This window comes from Phragmites australis, chromosome 6, assembly GCF_958298935.1.
Source record: "Phragmites australis chromosome 6, lpPhrAust1.1, whole genome shotgun sequence".
NCBI lineage: Eukaryota > Viridiplantae > Streptophyta > Magnoliopsida > Poales > Poaceae > Phragmites > Phragmites australis.
Genome location: NC_084926.1, coordinates 12,681,097 through 12,699,741, shown reverse-complemented (window position 1 = coordinate 12,699,741; position 18,645 = coordinate 12,681,097). Strand labels below are relative to the sequence as shown.

Below are 18,645 nucleotides of genomic sequence, written 5' to 3'. Positions count from 1 at the left end.
ATGTAGCGGTTATGGTCATCCACCAGCAACAGGAAGTAGCACCACCCGCCGTTCATCGGCGGAGTGATGGGCCCGCACAAATCACCGTGCATGAGGTCTTGAAGACCCTCTACGCAAGTGAATGTATTTTTCACTGATCGGAAGAGTCAATTGATTGCATTATTCAAAACTTATGGGGATGCATAATTGGTGCGAGTGGTTGGCCACTCATTAGAAAACATTGGTCCTCTGCCGTGAAAGTAATCGCACTTCCAAAATTACCTCTTTTCAAGCACAAGAAAATAAAAAATAAAAAACAGATCCAGAATATGAACCCAACCTAACAAAACCATACCTCGGTGCAACCAAATTTTGCCATTACCCCCGGAACACGCACCCAAAAGAAAACGCTCAAATGAATATGTCTGATTTTGCCCTCCATTCAAGAATATGCTTTGTTCCCTTCTTTTCTGATAGGCCACCCAGTAAAAAAAACCACAATTTAAACAATGTACTTATTTGCACCCAGGAGCAATTCAAAATTTGATACTGATCTTTTTTTCTAATTTTTTTATCATGATATGTAATGATGAATCTAATGATAGATGTTATACTCGATAATCGTTTTCCTAACAGTCATGATTTAACAATAAAATCAATTAGATAATTATCCAAGTGGAAAAATCATTGACATTGTATTTCAATATGCTAGCCTCAACATAAACTGATTATTTTGTAAACTCCTTTCCTGTTTAAACAAAAGTCATATCTATCATAATTTATTATTCTTTGGAGTAAGTCTATATGACCCCCAACTATCGGTCGTTCTTTACTCCACACCCCCACGTAACAAACCAGATATTTAGCATCCTCACCTTTTCAATAACGTCTAATTAACCCCCTAAGCCAGTTTTCCAGCCGTTTTCGCCTACTAGAGTGCCATGTCACCTCCTCTGCCTATGTGGCTGCCACATCAGCCCCACGTTAGCGTCCTCTCTCTCCAGTTCAGCTGAGCAGAATCCTTGCGCAGCATGGCCACCGGAGATAGCCAGTCGTTGGAGGTGCCCAGGCACCAGCCACTCTTATCCCCCTCCTCCTCTTCTCTCACCCTCCCATGCTTCTCCTTTTGCCACCGTCGAACAAGAGCATCATGCGCCAGCCGAAAACCAAAGAGCAGGAACCAGATCCTCTGAGCCAGACCGGAGAGAAGCAATATGGGAGGCTGCACGAAGCTTCACTGACATTCTCCTGTGCGGGTCCAATCTTTTCCCGAGAGATTTGACGTTCGCGCAATTGTCTTCTCTGAGTCCGGCGACCACCTCATCGGCCTCACTGACGCCCTGCCCCTCTGCAGACTTGCCGCCCCAATCGAAGCCTTGGTGAGCAACACAATGCTCCCCTCTAGCTTTTGCATGCACTATCTGGTAGTCAACTCGCCGCCAACGCGCTCTTCACTTGTGGACCAAGGAGCAGCGGCGCTTGGTTCCCGCGGAGGTCCGGGCCGGCGTCGAGCCAAAGAGAATCAGTTGCGCGCGAAAGCTAGGGTGAGGAGTTGTGGAGCTCACCGTGTAGCAGAAATGGACAAAGTAGCTCAACAACCGGTGTCCACATTGAGGTTGTGGAAGAGCTCGCCGGTGCAGACGAAGAAGAAGACGTGTGTGACTCAATTCGGCAGGGAAACGAGTGGAAAATGGTTGAAGGAGCTTCTAGCGAACCCCCTCCATGCTCATTGGGTCCGGCTGAGGCTAATCTATGCTCGAGCTCGCGAATTTGGCCGGCGCGCGGTGAATTTGGTAGCGGTGTGATGCTCTGTGCAGTCGAGAAAAGAGCTCGGGTCGGGTGTGCTTGGTGGAGAGTGAGGGAGTGAGCGAACAAAGGGGAGGGAGAGGAGGAGATAAGGTCATGCATTGTCTCTCCCACGTGGGCGCGGCAGCGGCGAAGTGACAGTGAGCGCAAACATCGACCGTCGCGTGGCATCGCAGCTCTGAACGACAGAACAGCAGAAAAGGAGTGAGCAGCTAACATGTGAGACCTGTTGTGAATAGTGACCAAAACTCAATAATGCATCTCCATCTTTCTCTGACGTGGCAGGCACATAGGCACAGGAGGTGATGTGGCGCACCAGCTAGGTGAAACCGTCTAGAAAAATCGGTTTATCAGCTAATTAGACGGTATTAAAAAGATGAGAATACTATATATCTAGTTTGTTACGTGCGGCTGTGGGGTAGGTGTCCACCAATAGTTGGGGTCATATATTCTTATTCTTTAATTGCACAGTTCATCTCATCATTTCCCGGTACATTTGTTTGGCAAAATTTTGAACTCTTGCCTTTTTCAGTGGTATATAATGTCTTCACTAAATTCTTTCTGCAAAATATACTTGACCCATCCATCGTGGATGGTAAGGTCTTATTGCAAATTTTCCTGAAGCAATTCCCATTGAATACTTTTTGCTAAGGTGCTTTTGTGCCCAACTGCGAGTATTGAGCTTGCTAAATGCTAATTGAGCTCGTGGGCAAAATGGGAACATGAGAAAAAGTCCGGTCCGGTCCGGCAGGATCCGAATATTCCTCTAGCCCGTAGGTCGCGCTCGTGTCTTTAAATAGGCCACCGTCCTCCGGCGATCGAGCTAACCAGAAAAATCACAGCGAAATTACTGAACTATGAGTGCGGAGCTGAAGAGGGACTACGAGATCGGTGAGGAGATCGGTCGCGGCCGCTTCGGCGTGGTCCACCGCTGCACGTCGCGCGCCACCGGCGAGGCCTTTGCCGTCAAGTCCGTGGACCGGTCGGGGCTCGCCGACGACCTCGACCGCGAGCTCGCGGAGCTGGAGCCCAAGCTGGCGCAGCTCGCCGGCGCGGAAAACCCGGGCGTGGTGCAGTTGCACGCGGTGTACGAGGACGAGACGTGGATGCACATGGTGATGGACCTGTGCTCGGGGCCGGACCTGCTCGACTGGATCCGCCTACGCCGCGGCGCGCCCGTGCCGGAGCCCGTCGCCGCGGCCGTCGTCGAGCAGCTCGCCCAGGCGCTCGCACTCTGCCACCGCCGAGGGGTGGCCCACCGCGACGTCAAGCCCGACAACGTCCTCCTTGACGACGACGAGGTCGAGGAAGGCGAGGCGCCGCGCGCGCGGCTGGCGGACTTCGGGTCCGCGGCGTGGGTCGGCGCGGGGGGGCTGGGCCGAGCGGAGGGGCTTGTGGGGACGCCCCACTACGTAGCACCCGAGGTGGTGGCCGGCGATGAGTACGGGGCGAAGGCAGACGTGTGGAGCGCCGGGGTGGTGATGTACGTGCTGCTCTCCGGCGGAGCGCACCCCTTCGGCGGCGAGACGGCGGCGGAGGTGCTGGCGGCCGTGATGCGGGGCAGCGTGCGGTTCCCGCCGAGGCTTTTCTCAGGCGTGTCCCCGGCGGCCAAGGACCTCATGAGGCGCATGATGTGCCGCGACGCCTGGAGGAGATTCTCCGCGGAGCAAGTACTCGGTGAGCTCCTCGATCTCTTGTCCTCGGACAATAAACATTCTTCCTTTTTTTTTCACTGATTTTAACTTGATTTGCTTAGTGCTTAATTTGATTCAGGGATTTATCTAATTTGTTGTTGTCGTGTAATGCAGGTCACCCGTGGATCGTGAGCGGAGGAGGATCCCGTTCGATGGAGCAGCCAACCTGAAAACGAACCAGAGCAGAGGCAGACTAGTAGACCATGGCGGGAGTGTATTGCCGTAGATATACGGTGATGAATACCGACGTTGTGTATACTGTTTATGTATGTACGATGACGCGAGTACGCGACGGACCAGAGGCAGAGAGACTGTACGTAGTGTACGCTGGTCCCTGTCTTGGATAGTATCGCAGCAGAGCAATCGACAAAGAAGCTCTTAGGCTTCTGTTTTGTACCCAGTTTTTGGGAAGCTCGTTCTCTAGAGAGCTCCCTTTCGGCTTCTTTTTTGCTGTACTACTAGCTGGTTGTATATACACTACTGACCATCTTGTACAAATGGAGTTGAATAAATAAATAAATCCGGCCTTGTGCTTTACTCTTTCAATCTGGTTTTATTCTTTCATGCGGTTCTGAAAGTAGGAGAAATGCAAAATATTAGGGTCTGTCAGCTATCATTTTTGGAAAAACTGATTCTAGATTGTAGTTTTAAAAAAACTGATTTTCTAAAAACCGATTATAAGATTTACTTTTGATATGAATGAAGTATATAATATATACCATCTCTGTTTTTTATTTGTCATCAATTTTTTCTGTAACAACTTTTACTTTGTGTTTTTCCTAAGAAAATTTATAAATACTTAAAACTTTTATATCATTAGATTATCGTAAAATATATTTTATTTAGTATTATATATTTTTAAGTATTTATAAATTTTTTATAGAAAAAAATACAAATTTAAAATTACTATAGTAAAAAGCTACTATGTTAAGTAAACAAAATACAGATAGTATAATATATTGTTATCGGTCTTATAACGTCATCCTTCAGAATCCACCTCTAGATCAATTTTTGAATTCTAATTATAAAACAGCTTTCGATTCTCAGAATCGCTTTTCAGAATGAGTCTTGCGAGTTACCGCAATATTCTGTTGAGACTTGAGAGTACAATAGAATGAGAAAGATTCTAGAACGAGACAGCACAGCACAGCAGTGTGAGCTGTGCTCTTACGTAGGTAGACCCAACTGAATTATTTTGTGGAGCCGTGGGCCATCACGTGTTAAGCAGTCCTGCTCTACTCAGCCAGTCCCATCTAAATTGTACTGCCGGCGTTCAGCCTCTACCGTGACGAGTGGCTCAGCATTTTTTGTGCGATCCCTACTGTTAGACCCCATCGGCAGGCGATTTCCTCCTCTTTTCCTGCTCCGCGACCCACTTTTCCACCTCCCTTTAAGGAGAAGTAAGTTTTATAATATCCTATACTACCAAAGATTCTATCATAAAAAAATTCTCTCATCCATAATAATACATATCCCTCTCTTTTTTTAATATAATTATTAGATCATAAGATAAATTATGTATATAAAGTTTTACCAGTTCTTTCTAAACAGAATCATATAGAACTTGCTTGGCATTCCAAGCGTCGCTGCACGCACGTTTTGTGTGCAAGCAGCCTAGTCTTGTCTCGTGCCTCCGTACAACAATAAGGTCACACGGAGGCGTGCGATGACAGTATATTCAGCAGCGTATTTGTATTCTAGCCGTCTCGCTGCCCTCTCGGATTACTATCACCTCGCCCGCCCGCGGTTGCACGGCCCCGTCCGATCTCTAACCTTCTTGGAAATAAATTCTATAGGTCGCTCATGAGATATCATCCATATCATTTATCTTATAATTTAATGATTAGTCTAAAGAGAAAAGAGTGAACATGTATCATTCATAGGCGGACCGACCAATAGAGTAAGGTAGGGCGGCCGTCCTACCTTTTCGGCGACGAGACCTCCACGCTAACATCTCTGTATCATATTTTTCACTCCTAGCAACACTGATTTATGATGGAGTATCTATATTTTTAGGTTAAATCCGTTACTGATATGATAAGGAGAGGAAAGAATTTTTCCTAAATCATGTCTTATAAAATTTATTTTCCTCTCTTTTTCTTTGCTTGGATCGCAAGCAAACACGGAAGAATCTTGAGGCACGCGACGCGAGAACGGCAGATGCGGAGGAGATGTTGTACGGCTCGGTTCCCGCGATGGCGCCTCGAGCGTCCCGCGATTTGACTGCGCTATAAGCAGTTGGCACGTCGCGATAGGCCCCCGCCTTATTCTCAATCTCACGCCCCCCGCCCCCCTCTGCGATTTGCCTTCCAAGCTTTGATTGCTGGATGGAACGTGTCGGGTACTGAACTGCCATCGACCGGCAATAATGGAGCATCAGCCGTACCAAACTAGCAACAGGTGCTGTTCGTAGATACTCGTTGAGAGAGAGGGGGAAGAGGCTGCGCTTCTACATCAAGCCGGCTCTAGAAAAAAAAAATAGATGTTTTGATAGGGCATAACGGAACCGGAAAGAACCGAGCCGAAAATACCGAAGCAAACTAGTCAATTCGGTTTGACCGGTTTACGGCTTTCAGTTAGGTAGCTATGAAGTATGATTTTTTCAGTGTTTAGGCTTTTTCTGTAAAAACTGGTTGAAAACCAAAACAACAGAAGGTACCGATTTATCTGGGCTGTAACTGTGAGGCAAAGGCTGTTCGCTGTGGTGCTGTCCATTGCCTGCATTTTTGGGCTGTTTCCCCTATGTGAGCCCAAAGTTCGCACGCAGGTTGGCTCATCGACTGTCGATTGGATTGAGTCATTGGTTGGCTGATCACAGTCCGCACGTAGCCACGCACGGACGCACCGACCTATGAGATAGCACTTGCGGAATTAAGACTTGGAGTGAATGTTGTGCTGGTGCTGCTCTGCTGCTATAAAATACCAAATGCAGTGAATGATTTTGTATAGCACTTGCACGGCTGCATTGCTGGTCTGCTGCTGCCTGAAGCCTTGAAGCTTGAACACTTGAACTTGAGCAAAAGTATATAACATATGAGAATCGTGTGATGTCTGATGACGTGCGGTATTATCACATTACGTATTCTTATTCTCAATTCACGTTAAATTTAGTAGGAATGGTATTTACCGACTCCGAACGAAATAAAATAGTATTTACCGATCACGAACCGTTTTTTAATAAAATACCATATTAACCGAGGTTATAATACCGTATTATACCGAAATACCTAATACACCGTACCGAAGGAATATCTATATGTTTTATAGCGTGGTCTTCAATATATATATATTTGATCATTATTTTCATATGTGCAGGTATCTTTCAATCTTCGAGAAGAAATTAATGTTGGATGTATCCGATGATTCTTAAAATATTTCGTACCATGGGAGTATGGGACTTGGTGGCATCACCGGGCGCTGTGTTAGGGTCAACAGGCTAGGGAGATTTATAAATTGTGTGTTGCTTTGATTAGTGTTCACAAGTAGGATTGTCCAGTTCAAGCCACGTGATTAGCATCGGATTGCATGTTACCATGGTCTACTTAGTACTTATGCAACATTTTTTGCAGGGATATGATGGTTTGTTTATTCTTTTTTTTGGCCGTTCTTCTGTTGTAAAATTATGAGCCCGAACCAGAGTCAAGAATAGGCTAGCAATCCCTTTCACAACACAAATAATTTCACAAATGTTAAATTCAATATACTTGTCAAAGCGTGAGGTGTCCAGGAGGCACCATTATCAGTCAAGGAGCATTGGGAGCAAGGAGCATCATTGTGAACCTTAAAGGCGAAGGGACATGTAAATTGCCTGATTTTGTTTAGTAAAGCTCTAACTAACAGTTTTATCTTAGATTTGGTATTTATTGATTAATATAAAGTGAATTAAGTTTTTAATTTCAATCTAAAATATAAACAAGATTACTCACTCAAACACCTCTAATATACCATTAGCCATGGATTTCAATTTCGTTTTATAATATTTTTTTTCACCCGCGAAAAGACCGAAATTCATGAAATTTCACCGAAATTTTGGTTATTTTTCATCCTCTGCTATGTGGGTTTCACATGTCAGTGAAATAAAATCCAGAATAATATATTTCATTCCGCACCAAAATTACCGAAATTTGTGAAATTTCACCAAAATTTCAGGGAAATTTAATCCCTAGGCATTAGCTATAGCTATATTAATTTTTAAAGCTAATATTATTGTACTCTAAAAATTTTTTAAACTAAAAATCTACCGACAAGACCTACTGGAACTACGTTTTCGAATCTACCCACGCATGTGAGAGTATCGAAGCGGGAAGCAGACCACGTTGCGGTTGCGGGTGCGGGTGCGCCTTGCGAACGTGCAGGTGCCTGCAAGCTCACTGGCTGGCAGCAGGTGACCACTTCCAGTCGGCACGTGGCGCTGTCGCTGCCCAGTGCCCACCGAGGTGGTCAGGTGGATACGAGCGAATCTGGGTGCGCGCCCGCAGGACGACCTACCTGTACGGTGCCATTAGCTTTATGTTCAGGCGTTCATTAAAGGTGGTGGAGTGCCGCCCCGTCTCCGTCTCTTTCTTTAGGCCTTTATCTGCTTATCCCCAACTGCATCATGGTGTTATGCTACTAGGAGATAACTAGGGATAGACGATAGACCCTGAATATATTGGATGTTCTATCTAGAGTCTAGACTCTAGACAGGGTAAAATACTTGCCGTACAAACGTTGTGGTGCGCGTAGTGGCCACTGGCCTGGTGGACCAGCACTAGGACTGCCCAGAAAGAAGAGGGTGATCCAAAGGGGCTATCAGCTATTCAGCTGGCTTCTCCATGTGGTAAGGAAATGAAACTCAAATTGCTCTGTGATTTATTTATTTTTGCAACAAGCGGGTGAGTTTCTTCCGCATACTCTCTAAGACCATAGCTAAGGGTTTATTTTCACGGTTCAAATTCTTGTTGTGAAGAGATTTTTTTTTTTCAGCATTTCAACGATTTCCTTTACAGTTCTTGTTATAAATAGATTCTCAAAGTTATTCTTTTTAGGATAAAATTCTCTCTACTTTTCTTCGTGATTCTCTTAAAATAAAACTGTTAGAGAAAAAAAAATAAAAAGAATGAGAACGAGAAAGAAAATTAAAAAGAGAATGAAATGAAAGAAATATGGCTAGAGATGATAGGGAGCACCTGCCCTGACCTAGCTCGAACGGGAAGGCATACTGACAACCCGCCAGCTTTGCCGACCGAGATACGCTCAGTTCTCCAAACTGCTCTGTGATGGCGAGTGGCATGTGGAGTATTACTCGGAAGTTGGAGCTCACATGTGCACCTGGAAGGAGAAAGGCACGTGCCTTGTACCTTGTTTGGACTGCAGGCACCGCGTGCGCAGATAATACTTACTACCAAACTCCATTACGATCGACCATGGAGCAAGACAACAGGGAAGAAAGCGGATTACCGCCGAGGCAAAGGGCGCGCGAGAGAAACCAGAGCATTCCCCCCGCCCGCCGCCCGCCGCGCGCGCCGTGGTCTTGCGCCTCTTGCGCTATTGCACACCATAGCGCGGGCGTTAGCGGTAATCGTCGGCATGCCGCGATACACAAGCGAGGCAGTAGCGACACCGCGCCCATTTCTGCCGAACCTGAAGACAAGGAGTCAAGGATGCAAACGTCCCAGCATGTTCTTCCAACGGTAGTGGTGTGTCCGTATGTGCTGTACTTCAGTACTCTATCTGTCTGTCTTCCCTACCCCCACCCCACCCCATATAAGTGGTTTCTCTTACATAATTGCATACGTAACTGTATAAGGACTAAGGTAACGTCGGGAAGGACCAAATGGACCATCTCATCATTGCTGCATGTTGATCAGAATGCAGCTAGACTCTGTCCCAAAAAGAAGGCTGCTAGATAGCAGCGTAGAACGAAAAAGGAAGCTTGGTGCGTGCACCGCAGTTAACGACGGTTCGCTCTTTACGAGTCGCCATGCAAGTACGTTTAATTTAGGCGCAGAACTTCTCCTGATCATTTCTTGTCGATTCACTACTAGAATTCAATAGTTTCCCTAGAGTTAAAATTATTCTCTAGTGTCTAAATTAAAACCCAAGGATACTACTGATCCCTAGAGATAGAACGGAGAACAAAGGGAAAGTTTTTCGTTCCCTACCGTTTTGAAATGCCCTAGGAAAACCTGGTAAGGAGGCGCCACATAAGCGCCACATGGCCAACTTTTCAACCATGGACAGAAAACGCATATGCAAAGGGTGTGGGAAATTTTTTGGCCTGGGTCCCACCTAAAAAATAGAGGCAAAGTTCCCTCCAAGCAATTGTTTTTGCAGAAAGGGAAAGGCATGTGCCCTTAAGGCCAAGTTTCAGACTCTCAGGCTCACAACACTAGTGTTCAGAGCTCGTGCTGCATTCATCCCCAAAGCTTCACTTTTCCCCATCCACACCCACACCCAAATCCCTCTCCAATCCTGCAGTATACCCAGCTGGTGCTCAAATTAGAGCTCTACAACAGCAGATCGGAGCTCTCCTTCCGCACATGGGAGTTTGATGTCGCCCCACCATCGGGATGTGGATACGGTCCAAACCTGACCCCACTAGCCCCAAACTGAACCTGTCACCCCAAGTGAGCTCGCTCGCCGCCACCACCGTCAGTTTTCCACGGCCTAAGCTCGCGCTTGCAGCTCCAGCTCGCAGCCCATCATCCCGAAGCCCCAAGTGCACCCTGCCCAATTAAGTTTGCTTGTGCCATCTCCATGATTTTAGAGCTCTCATACTGCACGCATGGATACAAATTAATTTCGTATGCATTCTACAATGTGGTTCCTATCCAAGATAAATCATACACATGGATTTGGGTTATGCGTTGTTCGTGATAACTACTACATACAAGCTGCATCAATTTACTATTTGCGCCTCTAGTTGAAAAATGGTCAGCATGTACAGTGAGCCTATGATAACACATTTACATACCCATTTTTATCCACACATTTTGTTGAACTATGTATGTGACGTGAAAAGATCTTGCTCAAGCTAGCCATCCTTTTTTTGATCGAATAAGAAAACAAATTCATATTCTTTTTTTTCTTTTGAAAGGTTTAACATGTCAGTAGAAGAAGATCGGAGTTGAATGTATGGGGGATGGGATAGTAACGGATGTCATTCTGACGAGTGGGTGAGGAACACAGATATTTTTCTGGATCGTTCTTTTGAAGGTGTTTCTAATGCCGACAGATTTGGAATTGTTTGTCCTTGCTCCAATTGCTGTAATAGATTTCGACAAACGAAGAATGAAATGAGCTTTCATCTATGTAAGTGGGGATATATGCCTGGCTACACAAGATGGACTTCACATGGAGAGTGTCCGGTTAGGTTGCCTACGGTGGAAGTGAATTGTGACACCAACAATCATTTAGATGACATGTTGGTTGACTTTTCTGATGCAAGACAGGCTGATTTCTTAGAGCATGAGCCATCAGAAGATGCAAAGGGGTTTATGCCTGTTGTCGGCTTCACAAGAGCCGTTGCACAATTGCACTAAAAATTCACATTTAACTGCAATTACAAGGTTGATGTGCATTAAATCAAAACACAACTTATCTGCAGAATGCATGAATAGTTTGCTTACACTAATTGGTGATATGTTACCAAAGGGCCACAAAATGCCATCTAACTCGTATGAGTGCAAGTGTATGCTAAGCGGGTTGAAAATGCCATATGTCAAGATAGATGTGTGTATAAATAATTGCATGATATATTATAAAGAGGATGAGCATAAAGAGAAGTGTGATATCTATGGGGCTGGTCGCTATGAAGTTGTTGAGGAGGAAAGCATAGGAAGAAAGAGAAAACCAATATCACGTAAAGTTTTGCGCTATTTACCATTCATACCAAGATTGCAACGAATGTATATGGCGCTGGGGACTGCAAAGCACATGCATTACCACAATGAGGGCAAATGTGCTAACCCAGAACTTATGGTACACCCAGCTGATGGTGAAGCATGGAAAGACTTTGAAAAATACTATCCAGATTTTACCATGAATGTAAGGAATGTGCGTCTCGTTGTAGCTACCGATGGCTTCAATCCATTTAGCTTTGGTGCAACACAATACTCTTGCTAGCCAGTATTTGTCGCACCTCTGAACTTACCCCCAACCCTTTGCTAGAAGGATGAAAACATATTTCTTAGCCTAGTCATCCCTGGACCAAATCATCCTGGAAGTAATCTGAACGTGTTCATGCGACCTCTTGTTGATGAGTTCCATCTTGGTTGGCAAGGAGTAGAAACTTATGATAGTTCCCTCAAGCAAAATTTCAATACGCGGGTAGCCTACCATTTCTCTGTCCATGATGGTCCTACATTAGGAATGTTCTCTGGATGGAGCACACATGGTGGTTTGTCTTGTCCAGATTGCATGGGAGATGTAGATACTACTTGGCTACTTAAAGGGCACAAGTGGATTTGATTGAAGATTTCTTCCACCTAATCACATATTTAGGAATCAGCAAAATACATTTAGAAAGGATACAGAAGTGCGTGATGCACCTCCACATCGGTTAACAGGGGTAGAGGTGCAAGCTTACATGAATGAAGTCAAAGAAAAATCTATTGAGGGATATGGGGTGACACATAACTGGACCCACATTCCTATATGGTGGGAGTTTCCATACTTTCCCAAGCTATTGCTTCGCCATAATATTGATGTTATGCACAATGAGAAGAACATGGCTGAAGCCATTTTTTAACACATGTCTTGACATTCCTGACAAGACAAAAGATAATGCTAAGGCTTGTCTTGACCAAGCTTTGATGTGTAGTAGAAATCACCTCAACCTTGTAGCGAAGCTGAATGACAAATGGGAGAAACCTAGAGCCCCATATTGCTTGACGAGAGCCCAAAAGCGGGAGGTTATGAAGTGGTTTATGGATCTTAAATTTTCAGATGGGTATGCAGCAAATCTGATGCGAGGGGTCAATATGGAGCAGCTAAAGATACATGGGCTTAAGAGCCATGATTACCATATTTTTATGGAACGATTGTTTCCTGTGATGCTTCGAGGTTTTGTAAATAATGATATTTGGGAGGCATTAGCTGAGCTAAGATATTTTTATAGATTACTTTGTGCAAAAGAGATAGATCCTGTCCAAATGCTTAAATTGGAAGCAATCATACCAGTTATATTATGCAAATTGGAGAAAATATTCCCACCAGGTTTCTTCAATTTAATGCAACATCAAATGGTACACCTCCCATATCAAGTAAGAGTTGGTGGACCCATAAAGTATACGTAGATGTATACATATGAGAGGTATGTAATGCATCACCTCTCTTTAGTTTTTTTTTTGCATATGTAAGGCAAGGAACTAACAACTATGTTGATATAGGCTCATAAAAAAAAATTAGGCAAAAACTTGGTAACAAGGCACGTGTTGAAGGATCAATCGTGGAAGGTGAACTTGTAGAGGAGATTTCATACTTAACTTCTTTATACTTACCTGATCTCATAACAAGCTCACGAAATCGACCCCAACGTTATGCTCAAGGCGGTCCTCCTAGTTCAAGCAACCTTAGCTTGTTCCAAGTGCGAGGGTGAAAGTCTAGTAGAGGGGTGCCTAGAACCCTAACATATGAAGAGTACAAGACAACGATGGTATATATATTCACTAACACGGCTGAAATGGATGACTTTGTGAAGTAAGTATAACATAACAACAATGACAAATAGTTGTAAATCCTACATGTGTGTACCTAATTATGTCAACATAAAAATTTGTAGAATGTTTGATAATGAACAATGGAGGCGTTCTCGACCACCTACTCAAATGAAATGGGAGGACTAGGAACAAAAGGTGGACACAAGTGGGCGATCCAAAGCTGATGAGGTTCAGGAAGAATTCTGGGTAAAAAAAAAAATCAAATCCCATTTACTCCCTGTCCAAACATATAGTAGCTGACATGTTTAACTGAAACAACGGGCACTTTATTTTCAGAACTGAATACATGTTCTTTTGCTTGCAGCTAAGGTTTAGGTTTGAACTTGAGTATGAACATGCTGCAATGCAACAAATTGGTAGATGTACCAAACATCTCTTACAGAGCATAAAGTATTATGCTCGAGTTAAAGCCATAATGGACCACTTTCGGATTGTTAAGAATACAAAAATCAGTGACAAAATGGCTCCGAGTATTTGTCGAAGGCAGAGTACATGGCCCAAATACAGGACTGGTGCACTATGGTGACTTGGACTGCTTTCGCTGATGATCTGATCCAAAGTTTGAGGAAAAATCTCAGAGGAATCGCACCAATCGTGGTAGCAGAAAATTTAAACCTCACAAGGGCGGATCCTTGTGAGGTTGTCCTGTCATTTTGTTGTGTAATAATGTTGTGACTTATGAAGCATCACAAAACTACCTTTTGGTATGTAGTTTGTAGTGAATGGATACATCTGTGGGTGAAAAGGCAGACTGAATGATATTATGTAATGAACTTTTGGATAATATTAATGCTAATTTATAAATTGTTTAGGAATGTGTTCAATCATATTTTTTCAGCCTCGTGTAACTTTACCTAGGGTGGACAGCCTAGGGAAGTGTTGCTTTTCTTTCCCTTGTGCTTGAAAGTAAACTGCAGGGAACACTACTTTACACGTAGGATGAGGCATCCAGGTGGAGGTTTGTTCCCTAGGTTTGTAAACCCATGGGAAAGAGAGGTTCCCTAGAGTTCTCCTAGAAATACCCTACGGAGGATGAGGTTTCCGTGGACATTTTCCCTAGATGGCTTTTCTTTGGGTTCGCCCTAGGGAAACATAATTCCTAGAGTTTTTTCATGTTCCTTTGGATTTTTGGCACTAAGCAAACCATTGAATTCTAGTAGTGATTGTCGCCTCTGCAGCCTCCCCCCCCCCCTTCTATGTGTGACCGATATGATGGCTATTAATTCTAGATCAACATATTTCAGCAACACGTTGATTCCACAACGGAAAGAAAGTAAGGTTAAAGTAACGTCGCCCAGGTTGTGAGGGAAGCATTGCTCATTACTGGATATAATGTTTTTCTCTCTCTCTGAGACGGAATTCAGACTTCCATTAACCAGCGCTACCGGCCAAATTGCTAGCAACCAAATCTAAGTACAAAATCAGGTGCAAATTATCTAAGAAATAAGATCAAGTCCAACTTCGACCCACTAACTTGTACTTCTAACTTGCAGCAATATTTAGTTGAGACTAGCAAACTAGGTCACAATGCATTGCTCAGCTTCAGCCATATCACCATATCAGAGGCGTTAAGTAATTTTCACCTAAACATTTTAGGCTAGCAAACAATCACTCTCACAACAAACGAGTAATTTCTTTGGGGGGGGGGGGGGCGATATTAATAGATGCCATTATCAATGCAATCTGGTGCTGAGAAACCAAATTAAGATGTGTCTTAGTTTATCTTTTTTGATGAGTGATTGACGTTTACGTGGCTTTTGTTGGTTAGCATATGTATGGTTATATACTGCAATGTTGATTTTGTCTAACTAAAGTTGAAAAGAATTGGAGTTTGTATCGTTGTCTTGGTGCAAGAAGCTTATACTCACCAGATAATCCAGTGTGAGGGTTTTTGACTACACCGGATAGTTCGGTGTGTGGTAGATGTGAGCACCAGAGTTTTTTAGCGTAGAGTCAAAGAAAAATTCATTCACTGGAAAATTCAGTATGAGTGAGAGTGAGCATCGGACTAATTTTTCCAGAGAAGGATGCAAATATGAAAGTCTGGTGCGGTAGACTCACCGGATAGTCTAATGTGTGCACAGGTGATCACCGGAGGCTTCACCGGATAAAGATTTTCAGAGATGTTGAAAAACTAAGTTCCAGTGATGATGTATTCACGGATGGTCCGGTGATGGGCGTGTGAACACCGGAGAGTATCAACGGAGCCTTGCAGTTCCGAGGCAAATTTTGAGGTGTTCACCAGATTGTCTGGTGTTGAGATTTTATGATCATTGGACTAATTTTTTCAGAGAGGAATGTAAACCGGGTTCCAATGAAGTTGTACTCACCAGATGGTCCGGTGTTGCACTGGTGTGAACGTCGAACCATCCGGTGTGTACGTTTTTGTTACGTCTGATCTTTTTCAACTTGATTTCGATTTGGACTAACATGTGATGATGTTATATAGTTCTGGAGATGCATGTTTGCTGGTTTCATGGTGTGCAGGTGATGGATGCAACTTGGCGGTTGATGGCGAGTGATCAGGGCCGAGCGGGGTGCTTGTTGTCAGACAATCAAAAAGGAGGGGTAGAATCAAGGATGGTCCTAACGGTACACGTGGAGGTCAAGCAAGGCAAGAGATAAAGGTTGATGAAGGCGGCGTGTTGACAAAGTAAAACGAAGAAGATGCCAGTGCAAGTGATAAGACGCCCCGAAGGATCGGGAGCGGGAGAGACTTACCGATGGTTATGATCGCAAGATGGAGGACACGCGTCAACATCGAAAGACTTGCTTGAGGTCAAAGCAAGCAGTTGTGAGTCACACCTTAATAAGCGTGCAAGTCGGTTTCCTCGTTTGGCCACAAAACTGCGGGTGGATGGAGTGCACGTGGTATCATCGCAAAGCTTGCGTTGAGACGAAGCTAAGTCGTGAAAGTGCCACGGTCATCCGATGGATGAAGAAAAAAATAGACCAAAATGCCTCCGATGTAGATAGAAATGTACTATAAGATAGGGGTATTTTGGGAACAGTTAAGAAAATTTGGGGGTAAGTTTCCTAGGCTATAAATAAAGAGGTATGGCTGGTTGGTAAGAACCCCTTGAGTCATCAATATGAGAGCCTTGTGCTAGGGTTTTAGAAGAGAGATGAGTGCTTAACTTATGTAATAGGTGTGAGTTTTAAAAAATAAATCTTAGTAATCCGTCTAAAATAGGGTAACCTCTTTGAGTAATGAAGTTTAAATTTTTGCATATGCTTAAATTCACTTCTAGTTTCCTTCTATTGGCTCCCTTGCAAGTTTGAAAGTTCTTAGTATTTTTTTTTGTTAATTTTCATTTTTCTTTTTGAGCTGAATTTCAATACCTTGGGAAGTTATTTTTCTTGATGCTAGAGGCATAAAACTCACATACACATGCATATGTGATGAGGTCTTAAATTCTCTTTCCTCTAGACCATCATCTTGGAGAGTTTACTTGCCCGGTGATCTTGTCTCTGTTCCATCTATTTTCAAAGTTGCAAGCTTTTGGGCACAAAGACACATAAATAATTTTGAATGGAACCTATGGTTTACATTTCATCCGTGGAGTCATATTGCCTTGAAACTTTCCATCTTGTTTTGTGTCTCCGAGTATTTTGCTTTCGCTCAAGATTTGAGGTGCGTCGGGTGATTAAAAATAGTAGAAGGCCATCTATTTCACAAGAAATTATTGAGATGCTTATTCACCCCCTCTAATCATCACTTTCGGTCCTAAAAGTATATCAATCATGTGGGACGCTAGGAAACAACTCAGCTGTGGATTAGTGGATTAGTGGAACACACTCCTCCAGTTCCACACGCTACCTCAGCTAGATTATGGGCTAAAAACTTGTTTTTTCAACTGATTGGATAATTACATGTTGTATTAATTAGAAGAAGTTGCCCACGGGTTTGAAATCAAAATACATAGAATCCAAATTAGAACTTAAGAAACTTGGGAAATCTTATTTTGTGAGCACCCTCAAGGAGCAAACCTCGTGGACACACCTACACAGGTGACACGTGATGACACGATGAGCCCGTATTATGCTATGCTGAGCGTCCAACCCCTCCCTATGAGACACATGGCCATCACCGAACGTCGTCTTCCTTCTCACGACACGCTTGCTGAAGGTCACCGCCACCGATCGCTAGGTTAGGGTTAGGGCCAAGGTTCTCCTAGGCTTAGAGGGATGGCGGCAGAAGGTGGCACAGAAAGGTGATGAGGTCACTGCTGACTGTAGGTGATGATAACGGTCGGAGGTAGTGAGGCAGACAGCCACGGGGCCAATGACGTCACCAGAGGCTACAGTGGAAAGCGAGCCGTGGGACAGGGGTGGGAGTCAAGAGGTAACTGTGGGGACTGGGCATGACAAAAAATATAGAAGAGTGTTTTTTCTGCTTATTGCAAGGGAACATGTTAAGGTACATGTATAGCATCGCAACAGTATGTAAACAAAATGCACACGTAGCCTATTTTTCACCGCTCGCATGCAGCTTGATGGCAAGCACGAACTCTCTGAACGATACGTAAGCTAAGTATTCTGCAGGTCGAATTTTCTGATCGTCCCCAGGGCGGGGAACTGATCGAAGCTAGGGAGGCAGAGGCGCCCCATGCGCCATGGTGAGAGAACGAAAGCGAAGCACGAGCGGGGACACGCCACGCTGCGGGCGTGTGTCGCAACGTGCTGCTGCGCGCAGCCCACCGGCCGGCCGGTTGCCACTTGCGGTCGGCACGTGGTGGGTGGTGCTGTCGCTGCCCGCCCGCCGAGGTGGATGCGATCGAGTCTGAGGCGCGCGTTGGACGAGCAACCTGTACGGTGCTGCAACCTTTACGTCAGATAGTCGAGTGTCCTGTCTCGGTCTCTTTCTTCGGTTGCTTATCAGTGGAACCGGCTCAGCAAAGTCACGGCAAAGTCAGACGGTGAAGAGTACGGTAACTTTGTCCTGCTGTGATCTATTGAATTGGAAGAAGACCATTCAGATATAGCAGTATAGTATCGTTATAGTACTCGTATACAGTAAAAGCGACACATCGGCACAGTACATTTGCAATCAGTATGCGTGATACAATATTTCACTGTAAATGATTGTCAACGCTTTCACAAATTACTATTTGTGTCTTCTCACGTTTGAGGACTTATCTCAAACAGTATCATGGTATTGTGCTACTAAGAGAAAACTTGAGAGACTAGGGACAATATAGCCTGAATCGGATTCGTGGTCTCTGCAGTCTGGATAGGGTGGAGTTTTTCGTAAGATGTTGTGTTCGTAGTCGCCGCTAGCCATTGGACCAGCGCTAAGACTGTAACATCCTGTGTCTAAAATCTTTTTACAATCTAGCTTACATATGAGACAAATCTACATATACATATCACATCTTTTATATTTTCGTCATCGCTTCGTATAAAAGGGTTAATCCGAAGATACTATGTTTGGAGCGTAAAGACTTATAGAACTAGTCCCAACT

At 44.3% G+C, this 18,645-nt stretch overlaps 1 protein-coding gene across 1 annotated transcript; it reads left to right on the top strand.

Moving 5' to 3' along the window:
* Positions 1-2,600: 2,600 nt before the first annotated feature.
* Positions 2,601-4,025, top strand: LOC133921736 (phosphoenolpyruvate carboxylase kinase 2-like). Its single transcript, XM_062366738.1, has 2 exons — positions 2,601-3,462; positions 3,594-4,025. The coding sequence occupies exons 1-2, from the start codon at positions 2,643-2,645 to the stop codon at positions 3,647-3,649; spliced, it is 876 nt and encodes a 291-aa protein (XP_062222722.1). The 5' UTR covers positions 2,601-2,642; the 3' UTR covers positions 3,650-4,025.
* The last annotated feature ends 14,620 nt before the right edge of the window (positions 4,026-18,645 follow it).

Bases quoted from the DNA above. Each gene is read 5' to 3' on its own strand.
- LOC133921736 (XM_062366738.1), top strand. From the start codon at position 2,643: ATGAGTGCGGAGCTGAAGAGGGACTACGAGATCGGTGAGGAGATCGGT. The intron at 3,463-3,593 runs GTGAGCTCCTCG...CGTGTAATGCAG, and splicing joins CTCCGCGGAGCAAGTACTCG to GTCACCCGTGGATCGTGAGC.